At 56.8% G+C, this 24,931-nt stretch overlaps 2 protein-coding genes across 8 annotated transcripts; one reads left to right on the top strand and one right to left on the bottom strand.

Annotated features, from left to right (window-relative positions):
- Positions 1 to 245: 245 nt before the first annotated feature.
- On the bottom strand, positions 246 to 10,854 carry NSUN5 (NOP2/Sun RNA methyltransferase 5). Of its 5 annotated transcripts, none has more exons than XM_084823401.1 (11): positions 10,451 to 10,854; positions 8,486 to 8,608; positions 7,358 to 7,529; positions 6,914 to 7,022; positions 5,797 to 5,935; positions 5,024 to 5,139; positions 2,481 to 2,659; positions 1,814 to 2,018; positions 1,253 to 1,405; positions 942 to 1,054; positions 246 to 693 (listed from the first exon to the last, which is right to left on the bottom strand). In XM_084823401.1, exons 1-11 carry the CDS (start codon positions 10,574 to 10,576, stop codon positions 656 to 658), a joined length of 1,473 nt encoding a protein of 490 aa, XP_084679527.1. In that variant the 5' UTR covers positions 10,577 to 10,854; the 3' UTR covers positions 246 to 655. The 5 variants fall into 5 exon arrangements, with proteins under 5 accessions (XP_084679527.1, XP_084679529.1, XP_084679526.1 ...); XM_084823403.1 differs by lacking the exons at positions 942 to 1,054; positions 10,451 to 10,854 and adding exons at positions 9,103 to 9,226; positions 9,357 to 9,723; XM_084823400.1 differs by lacking the exon at positions 10,451 to 10,854 and adding an exon at positions 9,103 to 9,325.
- TRIM50 (tripartite motif containing 50) lies at positions 9,798 to 21,626 on the top strand. 3 transcript variants are annotated; one of them, XM_084823397.1, is made up of 7 exons: positions 9,798 to 9,886; positions 12,181 to 12,710; positions 14,711 to 14,806; positions 16,124 to 16,354; positions 17,460 to 17,482; positions 18,447 to 18,571; positions 18,925 to 21,626. In XM_084823397.1, the coding sequence occupies exons 2-7, from the start codon at positions 12,300 to 12,302 to the stop codon at positions 19,524 to 19,526; spliced, it is 1,488 nt and encodes a 495-aa protein (XP_084679523.1). In that variant the 5' UTR covers positions 9,798 to 9,886; positions 12,181 to 12,299; the 3' UTR covers positions 19,527 to 21,626. The 3 variants fall into 3 exon arrangements, with proteins under 3 accessions (XP_084679523.1, XP_084679522.1, XP_084679521.1); XM_084823395.1 differs by lacking the exon at positions 9,798 to 9,886 and adding an exon at positions 11,241 to 11,367 and having other exon boundaries at positions 18,925 to 21,620; XM_084823396.1 differs by lacking the exon at positions 17,460 to 17,482 and having other exon boundaries at positions 18,418 to 18,571.
- The last annotated feature ends 3,305 nt before the right edge of the window (positions 21,627 to 24,931 follow it).

Raw genomic sequence — 24,931 nt, 5'->3', positions numbered from 1 at the left:
AGGACCAGCAGCTACGTACTGTAGTGGTACGTGCTGGGAGCAGTGAGGAGGGAACAGTAGAAGACACGAAGGCCCTGACATCCCTCCCCTAGGCAGACAAACCTATTCATCATCTGTGGCAAATGAGGCTTAGAATGATCTCTTGCCTGTCTGAGAAAGTGCACAGGATTTGGCCAAAGCCCAGCCCAGAGAGAGCAGAGCCAACTGTGTCATTGCTCAAGCTGAGGAAATGTCCCCCACTTCCATGCAGTTCTGAAAATGGCGAGATTTATTTACAAAAGAGCAGCGCTTCCCAAAAAGCCCTTAAGCATATATAGATCCCTGCCTCACTCACTCACGCCCGGCCCCAATTCAGCTTGCCCTTTGGGAACGGGGGAACGCCAGTCAGCAGCTATCACCTTTTTCGGGCAGGCCCACCACAGCAGTCAGTTTGGTTTTCATTTGGCCATGCTGGGAAAGGAACGGGGGGGACATCTTAGATCTGTGCCCGCTTTCATCCCCATCCGTTCTCAAGAGCTCTTCTTGCAGCCTCCAGGGCTGAGGTCCACCGTGTTGTCTTGTGGTGCTCTCCCCCTGCCGAGATTTCGCTCCTTCAACGAAGGCCCTCTCGTGTGCCGCTTCTTCCTCTTCTTGGGCGCAGGAGGGACATCTGCTCCTACCTCATTACTGACCCTGGTGAGCAGCAGCGGGGGGCTAGAAGCAAGGCAGGGGGAAACATATGTCCCATCACTTCAAGCATTCCCCACCCCGATGCAACGAAGCAAAATGCATAGCGTTAAGCAGCAGTGGGCAACTCATGGCCCTCCAGATGCTTTGGCCTACTTGGCTCTGATGGCTAGGGCTGATAGTTGTAGGCCAAGATATCTGGAGGGCCACAAGTTGCACAGCCCTGGCCTGCTGCTGTTTGCGCGTGCGCGCACCCCCCCCCCCCCAAGTACCACCTGCTGGAGGCTTTTCCATTTCCGACACACCTAGCACCTCTTGCCACTTGCTGCGCTCCTGGTGATGGCACTGCAGGAGCAAGCGCCAGGCGACATGGGGCCCTTCAGCACTCCTACAGACAGGCACAGAAGTCTAGCGGCAGGGGCACATCAAAGGCGCTGCAGGGTACCCAAGAATCCCCCTCCTGAAAGACTGGCCCATGGGGGGGGGGACACTCCCCGGCAGCCTTATGGGTCTGAAACCTGAAGCGCCATCAGTGACTGAATTGGGCGGCTTCCGGGGCAGTACGAAGAGCATCCCTCTTGCTCACCTTGCCTCGCAGGCTCCCGTGCGCCACCGTTCCAGTACTGCCACAAAGAACCCATTTGTCAGTGTTTCTTTTGGAGATGCTCGGAGGCAGCACTTGGCCTCCGCAAAAACGGTGAAGCCACGATGGGGCCAGGAGGGGAGGGCTTCCGCCAGCCTGTGAGGGAAGACAAGCAGAGCAGCGGGACTTGGCACAGCCACCGCCATAGGGCACCTTTCCTGCTAAACCCTACATCAAATGGGGCTTCTGAAGCAGTTTGTGGCATTCGCCCCACCCACGTGTGGTCTTGGGCATCCATGAATGAGGTTATGGCACTTAAAAGAACGCAGTTCCCCCCAAAGATCTGCAGCAGCCCTGGTGCTGCTAAAGCGCCCCTAAGTCGGCTGGAGTCAGGAGTAGTTATGTTATCCAGGAGCGGAAACACAAAGCCCCTGAGGAAGGAGACCTTCAGGACATTAGGTGGAAGCCCCCTCCTCTAGCAGCCCTGGGATGGTGGCGGAAGAGCGAGCTTTCTTGCGCCCAGAACTCCCCAGCACTGCTTTAGCCCAGTCACCTGTCCCTTACCTGAAATCCTTTCCCCGCTGCTCCAGCACAGCCCGCACCACGTCCTCATTCTCCTCCTGATGCACCGAGCAGGTAGAATAAACCAGCCGCTGGACGGCAGGGAAGCTCAGTGCATGAGCCAGCATCTTCTGCTGGAACGCGGCCAGCGCCTGCAGCCGCTCCGGGAGGGCCGCACCCTCCTCAGCCGGCAGCCGGCTGGCCATCCCTGCAGCGGCAGTGGAGGAAGACTGGTTGGCCCTGGCTGAAGCTCCCTTCCGGCCCAGGTCCCGCTCATAGCTTTGCTCACCGCCAGCCACGACCCACCCTCCCTTTGCTTGAGATCTGGCTGGGTGAACGGTGGAGAGACCACGCCACCGTGGCTGGGAACCATCAGGCAAAAAGCGTTCTCAGCGCCACCATTATCTAGCCCTCTGTAAAAGCCATCCTCAGTTCCCCTGGCCAGCGGCCAGCTACTCTTCCTGGGTGCAGAAGATGGTTGCCTTGAGCTTTCAGGGGCCCTCCAGCTGGGATGAATACCAGCCTGCCTATGGTACGAAGCTGGTGATCGGCGCCCTCATCAGATGAAGACCATCATGGAGAAGATACGGCCTTGCTGGGGGTCTCCACCTTTTCTGCCTAATTTGCCTGTGCTTAGCAAAGTGTCACGCTGGACACTGCTGCTTCTCACCTGAGCCGCTGCACGAGGGGTCCAGAAGAATGTACTGCACCTTGCTGTACTTGGGGTCAGTGGGGTCTGTGGCCAAGAAGTCTTGGTGGGCCACCTGATAGCAGGTGGCCCCTGCCCGGACCATCATGGTGCTCATGGTGGCCAGGCGCTGGGCGTCCAGGTCAAAGGCAAAGATCCGGCTGCATTTAAAAATGAGGGAAGACGTTACTGGGCACGGGGAGCCCCGGATGCCATGGGGCAGCGAGACAGAGAAGCAGCCCAGCGGAGCCACCATGGAGGAGCTGGGCAAGCACCAACAACTTCTCCACAGGAGCCAGGAAGCATCGGCCCCTTTCCTGGCCCTTCTGGGCATGGCTCCTACTAGCCCGTCAGGGCGGAGCTGGGCTGGGCCTCTCTGCAGGACATTCACGAAGGGCAGACCTGACGAAGCAGCGTTGGCTCTCTGCCCCAGGCCTTCGAAGCAGCAGAATGTCTGCTCTGCAGCTCAACCAACCCAACCCTGGAGAGCAGAACATCCTTCAGTACACAGGGAGAACTCTCTCCTCTCTGAACTGGCAGGGAGCCTTGAGGAGAGGCCACAGCTAAACAGAAGAGACCCTGCTGGGCATGCAGAAGGCCCAGGCTCGACCCCCGGCAGCATTTCCAGGGAGGGCTGGAGAATTCCAGCCTGAACCCCTGGAGAGCCGCTGCTGCCAATCCATGTTGACAACACTGGGCTAGATGGACCCAGGATCTGACTCAGTGCAAGGCAGCTACCAGTGTCCCTATGGGATCCAGACAGATCAAGACAAACCCCTTGAGTGAGGTGGGACAGTAAACTTAGCGCTCCAGAGGGTATCACACTTCCTCAGAAGGCAAAGCAGCCGTGGCTAGGTCCCAGGGTCCACAAATTATGTCCATGCCCTGCAGCCAAAAATAATTTCTAATAGTCAGCAAGAACATAGCAAAAGAGCCTCTGAACTAGAGATGTACAATTTCCAGAAATTTTGAAACCATGGGAAAAAACCTGGGGAAAGGTGAAATGTACGCGGTACTTACTTATCAAACCTAAACTTAATTTACATTTACAGAGCAATCTAATGCAGGGCTGCTCCAGTCTGTTTAGTGAAGCTTACTCCCAGGTAGGGAGACATCATATAAATGTGTTTGTTTGTACAAGCCAAATTGTGAATACAGCCAATACGAGAGAGAGACCTCTGCAAGCTGTTGCACCCACCCTGTGCCAAACCTATCTCGGTTTTTGCCATCTGAGAAGAGGAAAAAATAAATGTTGAATGTAGAAACCACAAGCTCGGTAGTAAACAAAATAATGCATTATTTGGACAGAGACAGTTTCATACTGTTGCAAATGTTAATAAAGACTAGCAGCATATTTGGACATAGGTTAAAGGCTGAGACTGAAAGCGCTCTCGACCGTTGCATGCGCACGCCTCACACACAGGAAATGCCGCCCCCTTGCCTTACACGGGGCAGGCAACTGGTGCTCTTCTGACGTGTTAGAGTACAGCTCCCCTACACCCTGGCTGTTGGCCAGGGCTGATGGGTGTTGGAGTCCAAGACATCTGGAGGGCATCAGGTTGCCTGCCTTGTGAAATGCCCACTATGTCTTTCTTTCTAGTGTGGAAAGAAGGGGTGAGGGAGAAAGAAGTCAGTTGCAAGTGGGCTGGGAATAAAGAAAGGCTGCAGAGCTGGAGTCGCAGAGGGAACGAAGGGAGGTCTGAAGTTTTGCCTCCTCTGCCTTCTCCCAGCTAGGCAGCCAGGTCCATTTACAAAGCAATCCTTGTTGCTCATTTAAAAAATGTACCTGCGGTTGAAAGGAAGTGGCAGGAGTTTCTTGACTGGGGCGTACTTGGAAGGAATCATCCCTTAGGGTGCGGGAGGGCAGGTGGGGCTGAAGGGCTAGGGCTGCTGCTGCTGCGTTCCAGGAGGAGGATGGTGCGGAGGGAGGGGAAGGGGGGCACGTGCAACCAGCCCCCCTCCCTCCAAGCGGAGAAAGGGAACGGAAGAACCCCTTGTAGGTGCCGTTAAGAACGAGAGAACAGACACTCTCCCGAACATCCACTCCAGGTTTCTTCTGGCAGCCTAATTCAGCTGCTGCAATGCAAACTTGAAAGAAGGTTCCTCCTGTGCAAGCACCGGGTCACTGCTGATCCCTGGAGGGACACCGCTTGCGCTGGCGTTTTCCTGAGAGACTGTAGCGGGATGGTTTGCCATTGCCTTCCCCAGTTGTGACCACCTTTCCCCTAGCAAGCTGGGTGCTCATTTTACCGACCTCAGAAGGATGGAAGGCTGAGTCAACCTGAGCCAGCTACCTGAGACCCGGCTTCCGCTGGGATCGAACTCAGGTCATGGGGAGAGTTTCGGTTGCAATACTGTCGCCTACCACTCTGCGCCACACGAGGCTCTTACACTTACCCCCTGGGTATTCCTGATCAAAGACTTTCTCGGCAAGTGGGTTTGTCAAAGGCTGCCTGTTCCCCCCAGCTGGGCCAACACCCCAGAGACGCCTCCCACCACTGCTGGCCCCTGGCTGGCCCTCTTACCCCTTGTTCTTCAGCACAGCAGCCAGTTGGCTGGTTTTGTTGCCAGGGGCAGCGCAGGCATCAATCACATGGGACCCCGGCCTGGGGTTCAGGAGGAAAGCAGGGAGGCAGCTGGCCTGGAAGAGACACCCCCAAGTCTCTCAGAAGGCCCCAGTACACTAGCCTGAGACGCACCTGGCCCCTGTCAGCAGCAGATCCAAGGCACGCTGGACATGGCTAGGCTATTCCCCACCACGCCCCTCCCCTGGAGTGGAAAATGGAGCTGGTGCCCCCATGTTTTTCTCTCCTCCGTGCACGCGCACGCACACATAGATAAACAGCCCGCTAAGGATAAGTTTACATTTATCTCAAGAGGAGAAGTTTCTTTTCTGCAGTTACTTGATGTTATGAGTATTTCCATATGGTAAAAAGTGGGTAGTGAAAGGAGTTGTTCTGGAAAATTTAACAGTACCCAGTATCAGCAAGATTTTTTTTAAAAAAATAAGGAAAACTGAGCGTTCCAGAGATTCTCAGCTCACGGTGAGCTCTCTGCCGAGCCATCACATAATGCTGGCCTCCCCGGTCCCTTGCCCACACCAAGCCCCAAGAGACCAGCACAAGAAATGTCCACAGCTAAGTGCTCTGAAGAGGTTTTCTCCCAGCTGGCTTGAAACCACCCAGAAGCCACCGCTGGAAGGAAGGAGGAGGAGCCAGCGAGTCCAGGCCGGCTGTCAGAGGGTGCTCCTCACTCCGTTCCTCTCCCACAGACAGAGAAGCGCTCCAGCCCAGCCCACCTTATCCTGAAGAATGATGTGTCCGGCCATGTAGAGCTGGTCCTGGTGAAGATCCGTCTGTGGAGGGAAGATCAGCAGCTCCGAAAGGTCCGAGTCCAGCAGGAATTCCTTCCCCGACAAGGAGCTGACCCCCTCCATACTGAAAAGACAGGGATGGGGGTTGATCGCCCAGAAACCAGCAGGGCCACCCCCCAGTGCAGGGAAACTGAGGCAGAAGGAGCCCACCCACCGAGGGCAAAGTCTTATTTCCCTGAGGCAGGGGAGGACTTCCAGCTCTCTGCCTACTGCTCCTCCACAGAGGACGAAGCATCAGAGAGACCAGGCTGGTTTGGGCCCAGCGCCAGACAATCCATGAGCATTGCAAGAATGAGCTGCGCCTTTCCTGGGCTTGTGTGCCTCCCTGCCCACACTCCAAGCACAGCCACACGGAGGCACCTGGAAGTCCTCTCCAGCTGGCTCCCACTCACCATGATGAAGGTCAGCCAGAGGCTTTGTGTTTAGACCAGGGCTGGGCCACTGGGGGCCTCCCAGATCTTTTGGTCTGGGAGGCCCCCAGCATCCAACTCCCAGCATCCCTCACCACTGGCTGATGGGAACTCTGGACCAAAACAGGAGGGCCACAAGTTGCCTAACCCTGTTTCCAGTGACACGTCAACTTGTAATCAATCTAAAACAGAAGCAGGACTTTCCGTTCTCTTCCTCGTGGGCACGCCGGAGCAGGCAGGGAGCCTTCTTATTCCAACACTAAGCCATGGTCAAGCACAGGGGGTGGGCCTGCATGTGGCCATCCTGGCCTTTCTGGAAGCCTGCACTGCCCCACCGGCACCAAAATTTGGCGGCAGCAAGAAAAGAAATGGTGGTCTGTCACCAAACTTCAGCACTGCAGTGGCAAAAAGTGGCTATTTTGCTTTAAAACAAGGTGCACAGACAACACTTGCCTTGTTTTCAGGCAAAGTCATGCTCCTGGAAAGTTGGCAACACAGCAGTGGGGCGGGGGGATTGGCCCCAAAACCTGCCAAAGTTGCCCACCCCCGGTTTAGTGTTATGGCCAAATCCAACCAGAGAGAGAGAGCGATGACCTGTTCCCCCATCAGGAGGTGGTGCAGGGCACACTCACCTGGCCGCTTTGCCCTGGTAGGAGTACCCCTGACGCTTGAAGTAGTCCACCACATCTTTCACGCACGTCTTCAACAAGTTCACTCGGACATAGCGTGGCACCCGAGGGACTGGAAAGAAAAGGACCGGAACATCTGGTTCTCAAATTAAGACCCTGTTCCACCCATGTGGCCTGGCTTAGGGACACCCTCCTCTCCTCTCCCAACATCTTCACAGGCCGAGAGTGTGGTCCTGTATAACCAGGAAAGGCCCCACTTCCGGACCGCAAGGAGGCTGTGCAAAACACCTTCCCTGGAAGCCGGCCACAACCCGTGCACGTTCTCCAAAGGGCTGGGAGAGGCTGCAGATGATGCCATCAAAAGCGGAAAGGGCCTGAGTTTTGACACCTGTCTTTTTCCAGCTGCAGCCCACCTGCCGCTGTCTAAGCCCCGCCCCCGGTACACACCTTGGTCGGCCCCTCCTGCTGGCGGCAGCAGATCTTCGTTGCGGCTCACCTGCTTCCGCACCTTCAAGCGGGCCAGCTCTGCCTGCAGCCGGGCACGGTGCTTCAGCACCAGGGCCTTGCCACGCCCCCCGCCACGCAGCCCCTTGCCGAAGAGCAAGTCGTACACCAGCACCTGGGGAGGAAAGGGGGCGGCATCAGCAGGCCAGGGGCAGCGTGGCCTTGAGGCGCTCGCTGGGGGCCAGAGGCACTGCTGGCCCAGCCGGACTGAGCCCAGGAGGCCTCTGCTGGGCCATATCTGCAGGAATTGCAACTCCCACTACCCCTGACCACTGGCCATGTGGGCTGGGAATGATGGGAGTTGCAGTCCAACACATCTGGAAGGCTGGTGGGGACCGGGGTGCCCAACCTTTGGAGGCCTATTTTGAATGTAGAGGATGTGTTGTGGATGCCGTTACAAAATAGCTCCTCTGGGATGGGCATAGAAATTCACAAAGTGCTAGCAGGCCCTAGAGAGCAGGAAGCAAGATGGGACCTCCGAATGAGCCAGATATAAGCCGTCAGATTCTCTCTGGGAAAGGAGGCTGCTGGTGGATTTTCAGAGAGGAAGGGAAAAGGGTTCCCTGCAGATCAATTGCTCCTGCCACGGATAAAGTGAGCGAACACCTCTCTTGACAGCAGCAGGAGATAAAAACAAACAGGCCCCACACAGGAACGACAATGTGCATCGGAGTGCAGGGATTTCCTGCCTGACAGAGAAGTGAGAAAAGCTAAAACGAGGGCAACCCAACCAAAGGGGCGGCTGAACTCCCACAGGCCCTCCTCTCCTCTCCCTGCTGGGTTTTATTAAAGGCACTCTGAGTCCCCCTGGGGCAAATTTGCACCCCAGGCTCTTGCTAAGGGGGCAAGACATCTCCACTGCCCTCTCCAAAGCACACGGGGGGGGGGGGAGCGACACCAGAAGCGATGGACAGGAGGGAAGCAGGTCAGGACGGGGGCACAGAGCCAGGCCAGCACGTCTCTTTGCCGGCACCCCACTGCCAACCCCAGGAGCGGGCGCTGTCGGCACTCGAGACCCTGAACCTCACGGCGGACTGCGGGCCGTCGTGGGGGCCGGGGCCGCCCGCTCACCTTGGCCAGCTGCGGCTGCAGCTTCTTCTCAGCGCGGAGCAGCCCCGCCGCGTCCAAGACGGAGTCCAGCACGGGGGAATAGCGGCGTGTCCCCGAGACAAGGGCGTAGAGCAGCCGGGCGTCCTGGAAGAGGCGGGGAGCCCGTCAGCGGGCTGGGCGGCAAGGCGCGCCCTGCCACGAGGCCCCGGCGCGAGCGCCTCGGAGGACCAGCGCGGGCCGCAAGCGCGGGGGGGCCCGGAGCCCCTCGCTGGCGCTCCCCGCCCGCAGGCAACCGGCGGCCTCGCGGAGCGGCGGGCCGCTGTGGGGGCCGGCCGCGCCTCGGCAGCCGAGCCGGGCTTCGCCGGCAGGGGCCGCAGTCCTCGGCGCCTTCCCCTGCGGCCCCCCGGCGCCTCGGCCTACAGCGCCCAGCCGCCCTGCCAGGAGCGGTAAGCCAAGGGGCCCGGAGGGCTGCAGGGGCCCGGCCCGGCCCGGCCCGCGCGCCTCACGGGCGGGTCGACGCGCCCCCCGCCCGGCGGAGGCGAGGGAGCGGCTGCGCGCGGAGGCGCCCGGGGCAACGGGCCGCGCCCGCCCCCCGCCGCCCGCCGCCCGCCGCCCGCGGAGCCCGCGCCACGGCTTGCCTGGAAGCGGCTGCCGTAGACGAGGGCCGGGAGGGCGCCGCGCCGGCGCTCCAGCCGCTCCAGGACCGAGGCCGCCGCGCCGTAGAGGCCGCCCGGGGCCGCCGCGCCCCGCCGCCGCATCGCGCTGCCCGCACCGGGCCCTGCGCGCATGCGCCGCCCGCGCGGAAGCGGGGAGCGCGCGCGCGGCGAGCTTCCGGCCGGCCGGCCGGCCGGCGGGCGGGCGCGCTCCCTCTCGGGGGGCCCCGGCGGGCGGCGCCCCCCTCGCCGGCCACGTCCCAGCCGCTGCGGCCTCGGGCGCGTGCGGGGCCCGAGGCCAGCTTCGTCTCCAGCCGCGCCGCGCCGCGCAGCGCCGCGGGCGCGGCCGGGATACACAGGCGCGGCACGGAGCGCCGCGCAGACGGGCCGCTGGCCGGGGCCGGGCGCCGTCCGAGGGGCCGGGGGCCGCGGGCCGGGCGCGGAGGCGGGGCGCGCCGCCGGCGGGAGCCGCTCGGGGTCCTGCGGGGCGCCGCTGGCAGCTCCCTTCGCCTCGCCTGCGCGTCCCCGCGTGGCCGAGGCGGGTTCGCCCGCGTGAGCGCGCTGCGCGTGCCCCAGCAGGCGCGCCGGCCAGGCTGAGGCGGGGGCAGCGCGGCTCGTCGGAGCGGCGTGGGCGGGGCGGGGCGGGGCGGCGCTCGAGAAAGCGGCGCTGCGGGGCGCGCGGGCGGAGGCGGCGGAGGCGGCCCGAGGGACGGCGCGGGCGCTCCTGCGGGCAGGCGGCGCGCGGGGTCTCCCCGGAGGAGGGCCGCGGGTGAGAGCCCGGCGCCAGCCGGCGCAGCCCCTTCCTCCAGCGCGGCGGTGGGCCGGGGCAGCGGGCGCCGAGCTGCGGCCGCGGCCGACGAGCCTCTCGCGAAGGCGGCCGCGCTGCCGCCGGAGATTCCGGGACAGCCGTTGCAGCAGCCTCCCCTGGGCCGGTGCCCTGGAGAGGGGCCGGACTGCAAGCCCCATCGTCCCCGCCAGCACGGCCACGGACGGGGGTCGCAGCCCAGCACCGCGGCGGGCCGGCTCGGGGCGCCTCCGCGCGCCAGGAGGCCCCGGCTGGGGCCCGAGACCCCCGAAGGCGCGCGGGGCCGTCGGCCTGCCCTCGCGCGCCCCAGCCGCCACGGGCGCGATGCGGGGCTGCGAGCGCCAGCCTGCGCCGCGTGGCTGCGGAGGAGGCCGAGGGCGCCCCGGCGCGCGGCGTTGCCATAGGGCCGCGGCCCCCTTCTGCCAGCCCGGGCAGGGCGCCGCGGAGGGAGCGGCTTCCAAGGGGCCCCGCCGGGCGGGGGGGGCTTTCCTTCTCGGCAGCGGGGCGCGCCCGTCCCCTGCAACGTACCGCTGCATCCCGCCCCGTTTCTTCAGGGTTAGTCTGCTCCAGAACTTGTGGCTTGGCGCCATGGGCCGCGTGAGCAAATTCGGCCCCAGAGGGGAGCCCCTGCGGAAAAATGTGCCCGGAGCACATCTCCACCCCATCCAGCTCCCCAGCGCGCCTGTGGAGTGGGCCGGGGGCCCCTGGCTCCGCCCAGGGCCTCTCGTTATTCTGTCTCGAGCAGCGGCTTGTGTCTGGGCGCCTCTGGCCCCCTGACTTTCGTTCCTCCCGCTCCGTGTCTCTCTAGCCCTGTCGCGCCCTTTTGTTTAAGGAGCCGACTAGATTTGTATCCTGTTCTTCTGCCTCCAGTTCCTCAAGGGGGCTGGCAGATGTGAAAGTCCTTCTCACATTCTCGTCCTACGCAGTACTTCAGCTCTTGCTGTAGCTTCCCCAGGTTCCAGTTCTGCAGTAGCCCCACCCCACCCCTCTCCAGGGTCTTACTGCCATTTCCCCTCCACCACACCATTGATAGCCTCCGAGAGAACTTCATGTTATGGGGCAGCGTGCAAACGTTGTCAGTAAAATAAATAGATTTTGGAATCATTTCCACCAGGTGTGGCCAACTCCAGATGTTACTGGATTGCAACTTCCATCAGCCTTCACCATTGGCTATGCTGGCTGGGGCTGATAGGAATTGCAGCCCAGCAACATCTGGAGGGCCACATGTTCCCTATCCCTGATTTAAACGGGAGACCCATGCTGTTATCCTCTCAGCTCCATAGCACAATTCCCAAACACACGTGTGTCCTCAAAAGTGTCAGACCCTTCAGCATGGACCTTTGGCTGCTGTTGGCCCCGGGGACTGCAGAGTTCTTTTAATATCCCCCAAAGCAAATAGGGGAGGATCTGGATGCTTCTGTGCTCCAGGCGTTTTCTCTTGGAAGGTATGGAATGGCAGTTGCCTGGCTGCTTTGTGTTTTCTGCTACCTTCTTGAGATTGTTTAGGGTGCAATCCTATGCATATTTAGACAGAAAAAAGTCCTATATGGTGGCCGAGGAATGCTGGGAGTTGTAGGACCTTTTTCTGTCTAAATGTGCATAGGATTATACCCTTAATGCCCTAGGAACAATCAAGTGCCCCCTGATTCTAGCTTTGTTATCTTGCTCTGCATCTGCTCAGGGGCACTCTCGCCTTACTTTGCCCTGAGGTAGCATTACCTCTTACGGAGGGTGGGGAGAAATTTGCCTAGTTTGCATTTATTCCTTAATTTCCCAGTTTCAAACCAATACATGAACTGAAACTCATTTATCCTTCAAAATTCACACTTCTCCAGAGTTTGTATTACAGTTCTCTAGTCAAAAAGTTAATACAAAAATGTGTACATTAGGGGAAAGTGCACACAAAAATGCACGTTTGAGAAAATAACATTAAAATTTGCTTTGTACTTTATAATGTATTTTAAAGGTTTTACTCTTTTGTAAACCACCCAGAGCTTGGCTATTGGGTGGTATCGAAATGTAATAATAATAATTATTATTTAGGAAAATGTCTTGTAAAATGTGTATATTGGGGGAAATTGCATATAAAATGTGTATTCAGTGTGCTCAAAAATGTGCACAAATGTTCAAAAAAACCAAAACTCAATATCGGGATGAACCAAACTTACAATTGTAAAAATGAGAAACTGAGGGAAACCGAAATGGGTGGATTTGTCCATCTGTCCTCTTATCTTTCATTTTCTTCACTGTTGCTGCAGGCAATCTGCTCATCCCGAGGGACCAGGCAGGGCTTGCCTCATCTCTGCCTCTCCCGCTGCAATCTGTGTTTCTCCCCCGGGCAGTGGACCTCCAGGACTGGGCCAGGGAAGGGAGAGAAATGGCCCGGAAAATGAGCGTCGATCAGCTGGAGGACCAGCTGCAGTGCCCCATCTGCTTGGAGCTCTTCAAGGAGCCCTTGATGCTGCAGTGTGGCCATTCCTTGTGCAAGTCCTGCATGATGCTGGCAACCTCGGGTGACCTGGTGAGGCCCTTCCTCTGCCCCGTGTGCCGGACGCCCGTGGACTGCAGCAGCTCCCCGCCCAACGTTGACTTGCATCGCATCATCCAGCTGCTGCAGCACAATGCGGACAACTCTGACCCTCATGAGGAGTCCTGCTCCCTCCACCGCGACGCCCTCAAGCATTTCTGCGAGCAAGACCAGGAGGTGATCTGTGGGTCCTGCTGCATTTTTGGCAGCCACCAGCATCACAAAGTCATCCCCATTCCCACAGTCTACAGTCGGATGAAGGCAGGTTGTGCATGCGTGTGTGTGTGTGTGTGTATGTGGTGGGGAGGGGGCGTTAGGCCAGACATGGGCAGGAGGGGGGCCACTGGCAAATTTCCAGAAGACCCCCCCTTCTCACTGCTGGTTAAGATGGATCTGGTGGACCTTGGTCCAGTCCAGCAACACCGGGCACGTTTGATGCTCTGAGGCAAAAGGAGCCTGGATTGCTCAGCACAAACCAGTGATGCTCTAACTGTTCAAAGTTCCTGAGTATGGATGTGCTCTGGTGTTGTAAACACATCAGCGGAGAGCAGGAATTCTAGTAAGAAATAGATCAGGCTACAGAAGACTGAAGTCAGTCCGGTTGTTCCCAACCTGGTGCCCTGCAGAGGAGTTGGCTGCAGTGCTCAGCAGCCATGCTGACTGTGTATGATGGGAGTTGCCCTCCCACACACCTGGAGGGCACCGGGTTGGGGAAGCTGCCCCAAGAGAACAGGTGTAGCCCTCTCCCCACACCCCTCGTCCCAGGGCCTGTGCAGGCTGCATCCACCCAGCTCCTCCGGTTGCCTGGGGTGTGCAGATTCGGGGGCTCAGAGGTGCGTTTCTGTGGTGATGTGTCACTGTCAGCTTTGGCAGGGTGAAGCCAGTAGCAAATGTATTCCAGATCCAGTTGAGAATCCAGAGTATTTCTGCTGTGCTTGGTGTGTTTGAGGGGGAAGGGAATCACGTGGAGATAAGGAGCATGGCTGAAAGTGCTGTGGGATCAAGGGCAGCAGCGCCTGGAAACAATGAGAACAGCCCCCGCTCCGGGGGCAAACAATGAGGGCTCTCTTTAGAGGGTCATGGAAATGGAAAAGCAAAGGCTGGAGCTCCCAGTTCCTCGGAGTGCCTGATACTGGGGAGGACAGGAGATAAAGCCAGAAGTACACAAACCTCTGCTGCCCAGACATGGGGAGTGTTTGAATGGCAGTGTGTAGCTGAAGTCTGGACTCTGGGGGAGGCCCTGTGGTAATAGACAGTATGCTTGAAAATCACCAGCACAGATCTTGAATGCAGCCGGTCTCTCCCCCCCTCCCCTCCCCTGCCCATCCCAGATAGCTGAGGGGGCTGTGGTTTCCCACACTATGGACACGCTCAGTGGCCTTCTGAATATGTTGAACGTGCCTGCTGAATAGTCACTTTGGTTCTGCTAGGCCTGGGCCCTGCCATTCAATACAGGCCCAGAGTTGGGCTCCCAGCTCAAATTAAACTCAGGGCAAAACTCTGCAGGCTCCCTGAGAGGTCCGAGTCTCTGGCACATGCGAGTTTCTTGCAGGATGAGCCCGAGTGCCATTTCAGATGCCCCAAAGCTGGTGCTGAGGTCTCTTTTTAACCCAAAGCCCTTCTTGCCACTTTACAATGCATGTCAGGAAAAGCTGCATTCAAAGCAGCCTGGTGGTGGGTGGGGTGCGCTCCCCCCCCCCCGCTTCCCCTTCCTGGGCAGGGGCCATAGCGGAAGGACACAGGCCACTTTTACATGGGAAGTGTCTCAGGTTCCATCTCCAATCCAATGGATCTTGGGTTCCAGGCGAGTCTCTCTCTGAGTCTCTGGAGAACTGCTGTCATTCAGAGTAGATCAGCCTCCCGCAAGCCAGTGCCCTCCAGAGGTGTTGGGCTACATTTTCCAGAATGCTGGCTGGGGGATTCTGGGAGGTGTAGTCCAACACCTCTGGAGGGCGACGGCTTGCAGGAGGCTAGAATACATGGACCAAATGTCTGACTAGGCAGAATATTCATATCTTCCCCGCTCTGGAATGTCTCCCCTTCACGCTTGGGGACCTCCTGGTAGTAGCTGCAAGTAAGTGGTGCTTGGCCTAGGGGCGCATCTGTTCTGAAATCCACATGTTTTGGGGCTGGGTGGCGCCTTCCTTCCTGCCCTGCTTTGAGAGGCACCTGGCCAGCTGCCGTTAGAAATGGCATTCTGGACAGGAGGAACCTGTCCCCTTCCCTTGGTCCTGCCAAATAAAGCAGTTCTGCTTCCTCAGGAGGAGCTCTCCGTGCTGATGACCAAGATGCAGCAGCAGGAGGCAGGTCTGGAAGAGCACGTCGGCAAGCTGATGAACAACAAAACACGCATCACGGTGAGCGCGGGCAGGTGGACAACACCCCGTGCCCAGGAACATCCTGCCCGCATCACCCTGCCCCTTGATGCAGCGCTGTGGGAGTGATGCTCTTTGCCACTGTAAACGGGTCACGCGAGGAGGGCAGAGAAGTGCTTCACACCGTGGCCCCATCCAGGAGCCACGCCCAGCCACAGTTGAGCCTCTGTGCATCCCTGGGTGTTTGGGAATGGCTGTTGCCTCTTCACTCTTGACGTGTTTACTGCAGCAAATGGTGACAGAACCATGCCAAACGCAGAGGGGAACTGCACAGCCCCAAACACGTGGGACAGGCAGCAGCTGTGCTGCGTGGAGCTGCCACTGGCTGCAGACAACTCATGGCGCATGTCCACGGCGTGTTTGGTGATGTGCAGACAGGTTCCTGCAGCACAGAACAGCCGCACTCAATGTGGGAGGTGGCTTGACGCCTTTTCCTTCTGCCACCCAGCTACTTAATTGCTCCCCTTCCAAGACTGAGGTCGAGCACTCAAGACAACCACCTCCAGCGAACCAAGCTGAAATGGTTCTGCATGCATTCAGCACCTAGCTGGGCTCTGGGAACGTGCGCCACCTTTCCGAAATGTTTAGATTTTGCTTCAGAATTAGATTTCTGAATATAGGGTATTCATATGATAAATATGATACAACTCTCTACACCCCTTTTTCTACAGGTCCTACATCCAACAGCATCCTCAGTGGCGAATGGCAAAATAAAAATTTAAAAGTGGTGTGTGGGGGAGACAAATAGAAATGTGAATCTTTGCAAGGCAATGCACGCTAAGAGAATTTGCTTAAAGATACTTGGTTTCAAATTCATTTCCAGTTTTGGCAGGAAAGTCCAAAGCTCTGGAGTGCAGAAGAGATGGTCTGGGTCGTGGGGAGGCCTTCTTGCTGGATCAGCATCCCTGCTAATAGGTTTCTGGGGAGTCCCTGGGCCGGCTCGCAGGAACACCTCCAAGGGGATTAGCCCACAACGAGCCCACAACATCCCCGGCCGCCCTTTCTGGCGCACCTGGTGCCCCGCCAGTATTGACCTTGCTGGGAGCAGGCTCCAGCCTGGGTGTTTCTTTAACTGCCTAATCTCGCTGTCAAGGGCACGGAGTCAAAGCAGCCGGCACGGCTGGCTTTCTGCCACCCGCCTCTGCAGCGGCTGCCCAGGAGGGCTCAAGCAGGGGGTCCCTTTGCTGGTCAGGAAAACAGCCCCGGGGGGAGGCGTGAGAGACCCCCTCACCGCTGCCACCCCACGCCCCGCAGGAGCTCCAGCTCCTTGTGGTAACTGTGATACCGGGTCCCCCTCAGAACGAGTCGGATGTCTTCAAATGGGTGATCCGGAAGCAGTTCCAGGACCTGCACAGGTACATCGACGAAGAGAAGGCCAGGTTCATGGAGTGGATCGAAAGGGACACCGCTCGCCTTGTTGCCTCCCTCGAGGTCCAGGCGAAGCAGACGGCAGACACCCTGCAGAAGCTGAAGGAGCTGGAGAGCTACCTGCACAAGCTCAACGACGAAGGCCAGCTGGGTTTCATACGGGTACGCACCCTGCAGGGACATCGGAGGAGCCGTGTGGGATCAGAGCCCAGGCCTCCCTAGTGCATCCTCAGGTTTCCCATGGTGGCCAGCTGGATGCCCCCTGGGAAGCCCACAGGGAGGACAGGAGGGCAGCAGCATCCTCCCGCTCATGTTCCCCAGCAGCGAGTGGACGGAAGCAGGGTGCCTCCTGGACCAGAGGTGGCATATACCCCTTGGGACCAGGAGCCATCGATAGCCCGCCTGCCTGCCGTAGCTAGCCCGGGCCAGCCCAAGTCATGGTCCTGCCTGAGGCAGAAAATCCCACTGGCTTAGACAGACACCTGCAAAGCAAACCTGCGGAGTTTTCCCATGCAAGCCTCGTCAAATGAGCTGCGCAAGGGCACGCGAGGGGCCCCCTGGCACATGGAGGACTGGCCGGGGGGGGGGGGCCTTGGGGGCCTCTAGCCATCGAGAGTCCTTCTGCCTCCAGTTTGCCATGGTTGTCGAGGAGGGCACAGGGGCACAGGCATCCAGGGCACGCAGACGTCCACGTTCCGTGAGGGCGGGGGTGGCCCGTCTGTGGCCCTCCAGATGTTTTGGCCTACAGCTCCTGTTCTCCCTCACCACTGGCTCTGCTAGCTGGGGCTGGTGCAGGCCAAAACATCTGGTGGGCAGCAGGTTGGCAAAGGCCGCTCGAGAGTTCTGTTGCAAATGAGGGTCCATGAGGTATGCCGGAGGCCCAGGGATGGATCCAGGTTCAGGCGTGTGCAACTGGGCTAAGGGAAGCGGGCTCCCCCGCCTCCTCCCCACACGAGCCCCCCGGCCCCCTCAAACTGCTACACGGAGGGTCAAGGGACTCCGCTGACTGGGCTGAGCTGTGGCGGGGGGGGGTGGCGGTGTCCCGCAAGATTGGACGGAGGCTCCTTCTGTGAGCAGAGCCCTTCCATCAGTGCAAGGCAGATGCCGGATCCAGCCCCCGGGATTTATAGGGGCCGGGGGTTCCATGTGGGTGGAGGCGTGCCTCAGCCCAGTTGGGTGTGCTCCTGCCTGGCTCCCTACCCTGTAGCCCCAGGCTGTCCTCTATCAGCACCAGGTCACAAAGTCCTTCTGCATCTCTTGTTTACAGAAATACGGGTCGCTCCCCTCCAGGTACGGGGAATGGGAAGGAGCTCACGCATGGATCCTCTGGGGGTGATAACGTGCGCCTGTGCGCAAGGAGTGACAAGGGGGAGTGGACCAGATGCATTTCTGTCTTGTTCTTGCTGATGGTCTTCTTTTCTGAAGTATGCGACTGAATCCATGATGATCCTTTCAAAGCAAACTGGGCCCTGGACGGCTCAGCATTTAGGAACATGCAGAGACGACTGAGACTGAAGTGTGTCTTGGTCAGTCTTGCAGCTCATGCATGTTTACTCGGAAGGAAGCCCCACCAGGCTCAACGGAGCTTGCTCCCACGTCCGGGGTGCACCGGACTGCAGGCTCCTTCGTAAAGGGCTGGCTGCAGCGAGAGCACCACTGACAGCCTCTGCTCAGAATCCTCCAGCAAAGGTGATCCCACTGCCTCCCAGGTGGACGGCTTGCAGGCAGAGGGGTCTTCGTTCAGCCCGACCTCTCCAGGCCTTCCCTTGAGGTGCCGAAGAGGCACCTGTGACCTCCCGTGTATGAAGCGTGTGGCCTGCTGAGCCGGGAGCCTCCCAGTCTGCCTGCAGGGAGGAGGGAGCCAACGCAGCCCTTCAGAGCTCGAGTCCTTGCTCCAGGTCTGCAGGCCCAACGTGGATCAGGCTTGGGTTGGGATTTAACTGACTGAGGAAGCCAGTTGGTGCAGTGGTTAGAGTGTTGAGCTGGAACTCGGGAGACCTGGGTTCTAGTCCCGCTTGGTCCGGAAGCTCCCTGGGTGACTTTGGGCCAGTCACTGACTCATAGCCAAACCTACCTTGCAGAGTTGTGAGGATGAAGTGGAGAGGAGAAGAACCATAAATGCTGCTTGGGCTCCTTGCAAGAGGGGGGGGAAGGCGGGATAGGAATGTAATCATAAGTTAAGTTCAGTTAAAGCTGTAGGTGATTAAACTTTTCCCCTTGGGGAGAATAACTACGGCAATCGGTTCACGTCCAGGTCTGAGCTCCTCCGCCAGCACCCAGCCGAAGGCATGTTCAGCGCGGTCTCCTTCAAGCCGGGCTTCCACCAAGATGACATCAAGATGATGGTGTGGAAGCGCCTGCTGCGCAAGGTCCTACCAGGTTCGGCTGCTGTCAGGGCGGAAGGGCGGCCCGCTTCTCCCAGGGTGCTTCCGCGCACAGTTCTTGAGCGTGTACTTGCGTGGCAGGCGGGGGGCTGTATCGTGTGCGAGTGGGGCTAAGGCCTCACAGCGGGCGGGGCGGCGATCACGGAGCCACCCAGCGGTGATTGTCTGGGGCGCGCTCTGGCGCGTTGCAGCCTCTCGGGCCATTTCGGCAGTATTCCCGGAGGTAGCCCCGAGAGCTGAGCGATCGCCTCTTGGCTGCTGGCTGGCAGGCGCCGGGGCCCCTTCCCACGAGGAAGGTGGCTGCCCAGGGCCCCTCGGGAACCGTCTTCGTTTGCACCCTTCCTGCAGCTCCGGAGACGCTGAAGCTGGACCCCTCCAGCGCCCACCCCATGCTGCAGCTGTCCAAGGGGAACACGGTGGTGCAGTGCGGGCTGCTCTTCCAGCGGCGAGGCAGCAGCCCCGACTGCTTTGACTGCAGCAACTGCGTCCTGGCCGACCGGGGCTTCTCCTGGGGGAAGCACTACTGGGAGGTGATCGTGGGCCCCAGGAGCCACTGGCGCCTGGGCATCGCCAAGGGCACGCTGGGCCGCAAGGGCAAGCTGAGCAAGAGCCCCGAGCACGGCGTGTGGCTCATCGGCCTGAAGGAGGGCAAGGTCTACGAGGCCTTCGGCAGCCCCCGCGTGGCGCTGCCCCTCTCGGCCCGGCCCCGGCGCATCGGGGTTTTCCTGCACTACGAGAAGGGCGAGCTGACCTTCTACAACGCCGACAGCCCTGACGAGCTGGTGCCCATCTACACCTTCCGGGCCGAGTTCCAGGGCAAGCTGTACCCCATCCTGGACATGTGCTGGCACGAGCGAGGCACCGGCTCCCTGCCCCTCATCCTGCCCACGCCCACGATGCTGCAGGCCCACGAGGACAGCGCCAGCACCCAGGAGCCCACCAAATTATAGCAGGAAGGTCCCCGGCTGACTGCCATGTGGTGCTGCTCCTGGCCCTGTTCCAGGGGGCAACAAGTACAGGCCCAGAGCGAGCGCGCGCTTCCTGAGCACAGCCCACGTGGCTGAGGGAATGGGCTTCGCGGGGGCTCTGCTCTCAGGCAGGGCCGGGTCACACATGGCCAGGTTGGACCACAGAGGCCTGCTGGAGGGTCCTCCGCCCCCTTCCCTTTGGCTTAGCCCAAGGCGCTGGGGCCCTCTAGCTCGAGGGGGCCAATTAAGCGTTGCTAGAGCGAGCAAGCAGTCGGGCCGGCCCAAGGCATACGGTGCCCGGGGTGGAGAATCTAGATGCCCCCCTGCAGTGCTTCCCACGAATGAATGTGGGGGACAATCTGGTGGAAAGATCTCCTGCATGCGCCCCAGTGGCATGGAGGCCACCACGGTGCTCCTGATCTTTTTGGCGGGGCTCCTGCAGGAGATCTCCCTTTCTGCTGGATTGTGCCCCCCAAAGCAGATTGCTCTGCCTCCCAGCCAGGTGCCCTTCATGGTGCTTCGGATCTGCGGCCTGGAACCACTGCCCCCTCCCCTTGCCTCGGAGCAGCCTCTGGGAAGCCCTCCGTCACTGATGCTTGCACTGCAAGGAGTCCCCTTGCTCTCCTCTCTACCTTCTGGTCTTTTTCCCAGGAAGCTGAAAGATGGACTCTCACACAGAGCGTGGCTGCAGTCTTGCTTCTTTTGTTTTGCTAGTGCCACAGGCCACGTTAAAAAAGGCCCTGCCTGCATCTTTGAGAATGTGAGCATGTCAGCACAGGAGGTTTCTTCTGCTGCTAGAAGTGCACTTTGGAGGCTGCACCGGTGCGTCACGTTCATGCTGGCTCTCAAGCGTTCTCAGTAGCAGCAGCCCAGGGAAGATTTCTTAATCTGAACCTTTTCTGTCATTTATTAAGCACCTCAAAGAGGATGAGGCATCTTAGAAAGATTACAAATGGACAGTTCTTACCTGCAGGTTTACAATCTGAAAGGAGGCATGGCAGATGGGGAAAGCAGGCAGGAAATGGAAAGGGTTGGAAGAGGACGTTCGTTGCTCTGTCTGTCTGTTCATCAGTCCATTCTCCAAGAAGCTCAGGACAGAAAATGGGGAGCAATCCCATACGTTCCTACATTGGCCATTTTAGTAACAGACTTTAAAAAAAATCTGTTTGAGATGGCTAATTGCCCCGATATTTTCATGGATCTTGTAAAAGGGTTGAGTTTTTGTGTGCCTCTTCTGCAGACTCAAGACTGATTACAGTGAATGCAATGAGTCAGTAAATATTTCCATTGAGACTGGATGTGATCCTGACTTGGATTCCTGCATTGAGCAGGGGGTTGGACTTGATGGTCTCGTAGGCCCCTCCCAACCCTGCTATTCGGTGATTATGAGCTGCCACACATGCCCCAGTGGTGCTGCAACACGTTTAGCACAACTGACTGGTGCGTTCACTGCCGTCTGCCCATATAGATGCTGACTCAGCGCACAGACATGCCCACCCATCCGTGAAACAAAATGTTTGCTGTGCGTACTCTAAACTGCAGATGTTTCTGGCAGATTTCACAATCTGCTCCTTGTGAAAATTGCCTCCCCAGGAAGGACCACCCAGGTAGTTATCTTTAGTGGATCAGAAGGAAATTAAGGGCGCAATCCTGTGCATGTTTAGACAGAAAAAAGGCCTACAATTCCCAGCATTCCCCAGCCAGCATGTGAGCAATCCTGTACCCACTTTACTAGGAGTAAACCCCATTGAGCTTAATGGGGCTTACTTCAGAGTAGACATGTACAGGATTGTAGTGCAAGAACGTCTTGTTTCACAGGGCTGAATAAAGTAATTTTAAAGTTACTTTAAATTACTTTATGTCTTTGTACCATAGCAATTGTACTCAGGTATTTTGTTTGTTATTTTGGTGGTTAATTTTATGAGTATAAACTTCGTATTTTGATATGTCAGCTGATAAGGCCCTGACTGTCATTTTGGTGTTAACTTTATGAAGATGTTGTATTTTGGTATGTTAGCTGATTAAGGCCCTGACTGGGACTAAAGGCATGAAATAAAATTAGGCATTTTCCTTTGTATCGTGACAGTTTTCTAAATGGTATCACATTTCTCAGGCAATTCCACAACAGTTCATTAAAATAGTGGAATTATAAAGGGACACGCAAAGGCTATCTAAGCTCAGTGCGCACGCATGCACACGCGCACACACACACTCACTATGGGAATCCTACATGGAATGCACCCCTGACAATTTCCTGACCATTTTTTCACTATGAATAATAGTGATAAACATAATTCACATTTTACAATTATAATGTAGAGGAATAATGGAAGTGATTGTAATGTGAATGCATTTTCCTCCAGATGTTTTGGCCTACAACTCCCAGCATCCTTCACCATTAGCTATGCTAGCTAGGGCTGGTGGGAGTTGTAGGCCAAAACATCTGGAGGGCCGCAAGTTGCCCTGCTCTGTTTTAGGGTGTCATCAGTCCTATCCTGAGTTTTCAGGTTTGTGGTGAGAGGGTGGGGATTATATGAATGCAGGGGCATCGATAGGGGGAGGGGCCCCACCTGGGCATGGGCCCTGGATCTTTTTGAGCTGTAATTGCCATTTTTTAATATTTTTCCATTGACTTGCATTGGAAAATAGAAACAGCCATACCATTTTTAGTTTGTATGATAGGTACATGAAATTTGGAGACCTGGTAGCCCCTATGGAGGTGACTGAGCCTGCCAAAGTTCAAACAGTTAGGTCCAGTGGCTTTTGTGCTAGCCACAGGTAAAAATTGCTTTTTTTCCAAGAAAATCTGTCAAAGAACTACAATTTGTTTGTGCTTCCACATAAGTGCATGGAATTTGGGGACCAGCAGCCCCTATGGAGGTGACTGAACCTGCCGAATTTCAGACAGTTACGTCCAGTGGCTTTTGTGCTAGCCATGCGTAAAGTTTCCTTTTCTCAAAGACTAAAAAAGTAAAAACTGTCAGGCAGTGCAAAAACCTCTCTCCCTCTACTTTTTTTGCTGTCACATGCCCACTGTTGGGAGCATGCTTGCAATTAAATTTTGAAGAGGGAGAAAGAAGGGAAGAAAGATCTCCATGTGAAATAAGGGTGTTTGACACAGCATCTGATGAGAGCTTTGTGCATAACGAGGAGGTAGAGGAGAGTTGCACAAAACATCTGTTTTTATGACGAGTTGCTGAAGGATGGTAGGATGAGGAGGGATGGTTGCATGGAGGGGAATAGAATTGGTGGGGGAGAATGTAAGTGCTCAGTGAAAAAAAAAGGAAAGAAAAGCATTCTGCATATGTTCAGAGGCACTCTATATTTAAGAACTTAAGAGCCGTGTTGCATCAGATCAAGGTCCATCTAGTTCAGCATCCTGTTCACACAGTGGCCAACCAGATGCCCATGGGAAACCCACAAGCAGGACATGAGTGCAATAGCACTTCCCACTCATGTTCCCCTGCTGCCAGCATTGGTGAAATGTAAATAAATTCTAGTAATTCTAAATTTGCATGCATGTATATCCCTCAGAAACTGCAGGTTTCTTGCCTGGGGAACACCTCTAATGACCTGTGCATTTTCATACAAATTTTCGCAAAAACGATTGGGGAAGGGGCAAAGGGAAGGGAAAGCAAATTCCTTCCCCCAAATTGAAGAACTCCCCCATGAACTGCTGCACCTAGCCTTCTGAAACTTTACTGGTTTCTTACTTAGGGACACCTCTAGGCTGTCTGTAGTTTTCAGAACAATAGTCCACAGGGAACATAGGGAGATAAGTATGTCTTTCGGAGACTTCAAAATGTCAAGGCCACCCTTCCACAAAAACCCTTGTGGCTATCATTCTGAAATTTGGCAGACATGATCTCCTCTGATGGGGCAATGAATCCTGAAATTTCCATCCACTTCTTCCAAGTAATAAAAATGTTATTGGCAGTTCCCTTTAAAAGAAAATCAAAATACGAACACTGCACCTATTTTTCTGACATTAGGCAGATGTAATCCCCTTCTAGGGGGCTTGTTGTTCAGTCGTTCAGTCGTGTCCGACTCTTCGTGACCCCATGGACCATAGCACGCCAGGCCTTCCTGTCCTCCGCTCTCTCCCGGAGCGTGCTCAAGTCCATATTCATTGCATCAGTGATGCTATCTAGCCATCTCATCCTCTGCCGTCCCCTTCTCCTTTTGCCTTCAGTCTTTCCCAGCATCAGGGTCTTTTCCAGGGAGTTTTCTCTTCGCAATAGGTGGCCAAAATATTTGAGCAGCTTCAGTATCTGTCCTTCCAATGAACACTCAGGATTGATTTCCTTTAGGATGGACTGATTTGACTAAAAAGACTGGAGCACTGGGCAGAAAACAACAGAATGACATTTAATAGGGATAAATGCCAAGTTCTACACCTAGGAAAAAGAAACCAAACGCACAGTGACAAGATGGGGGATACGTGGCTCAACCACACTACAAGCGAGAAGGATCTTGGAATTGTTGTCGATCACAAGCTGAATATGAGCCAACAACGTGATGCGGCTGCAAAAAAGGCAAATGCTATTTTGGGCTGCATTCATAGAAGCATAGCTTCCAAATCCCGGGAAGTACTAGTTCCCCTCTACTCAGCACTGGTTAGGCCTCATCTGGAGTACTGTGTCCAGTTCTGGGCACCACACTTGAAGAAGAATGCAGACAAACTGGAGAGGGTTCAGAGGAGGGCAACAAAGATGATCAGGGGACTGGAAACAAAGCCCTATGAACAGAGACGGAAAGAACTGGGCATGTTTAGCCTTGAGAAGAGAAGACTGAGGGGAGACAGGATAGCACTCTTCAAGTACTTGAAAGGTTGTCACAGAGAAGAAGGCCAGGATCTCTTCTTGATCATCCCGGAGTGCAGGACACGGAATAATGGGCTCAAGTTACAGGAAGCCAGATTCCGGCTGAACATCAGGAAAAACGTCCTGACTGTAAGAGCAATACGACAATGGAACCAATGACCTGGGGAGGTGGTGGGCTCTCCCACACTGGAGGCCTTCAAGATGAGGCTGGACAGCCATTTGTCAGGGATGCTCTGACTTGGATTCCTGCACTGAGCAGGGGGTTGGACTCAGTGGCCTTGTAGGCCCCTTCCAGCCCTCCTATTCTATGATTCTATGACCTCCTTGCAGTCTAGGGGACTCGTAAGAGTCTTCTCCAGCACCACAGTTCGAAAGCATCAATTCTTCAGCGCTCAGCCTTCCTTATAGTCCAGCTCTCACAGCCATACGTTGCTACTGGGAAAACCATAGCTTTGATTGGACGGACCTTTGTTGGCAAGGTGATGTCTCTGCTTCTTACTATGCTGTCTAGGTTTGCCATAGCTTTCCTCCCAAGGAGCGTCTTTTAATTTCGTGGCTGCAGTC

The sequence above is a fragment of the Heloderma suspectum genome, chromosome 16, assembly GCF_057233095.1.
Source record: "Heloderma suspectum isolate Gila_16-S chromosome 16, 16-S_ref, whole genome shotgun sequence".
Taxonomy (NCBI): Eukaryota; Metazoa; Chordata; class Lepidosauria; order Squamata; family Helodermatidae; genus Heloderma; species Heloderma suspectum.
This window is presented reverse-complemented; position numbering and strand designations above follow the sequence as displayed.

Coding starts and splice junctions, on each gene's coding strand:
- NSUN5 (XM_084823402.1), bottom strand. CDS start 9,252: ATGCGCGCAGGGCCCGGTGCGGGCAGCGCGATGCGGCGGCGGGGCGCG. Junction 5,936..6,913: donor TACCAGGGCAAAGCGGCCAG/GTGAGTGTGCCC, acceptor CTGTCTTTTCAG/TATGGAGGGGGTCAGCTCCT. Junction 2,660..5,023: donor GCTGTGCTGAAGAACAAGGG/GTAAGAGGGCCA, acceptor TTTTAAATGCAG/CCGGATCTTTGCCTTTGACC.
- TRIM50 (XM_084823395.1), top strand. CDS start 11,334: ATGCTTCTGTGCTCCAGGCGTTTTCTCTTGGAAG. Junction 14,807..16,123: donor ACAACAAAACACGCATCACG/GTGAGCGCGGGC, acceptor GGTCCCCCTCAG/AACGAGTCGGATGTCTTCAA. Junction 18,572..18,924: donor GCTGCGCAAGGTCCTACCAG/GTTCGGCTGCTG, acceptor CCCTTCCTGCAG/CTCCGGAGACGCTGAAGCTG.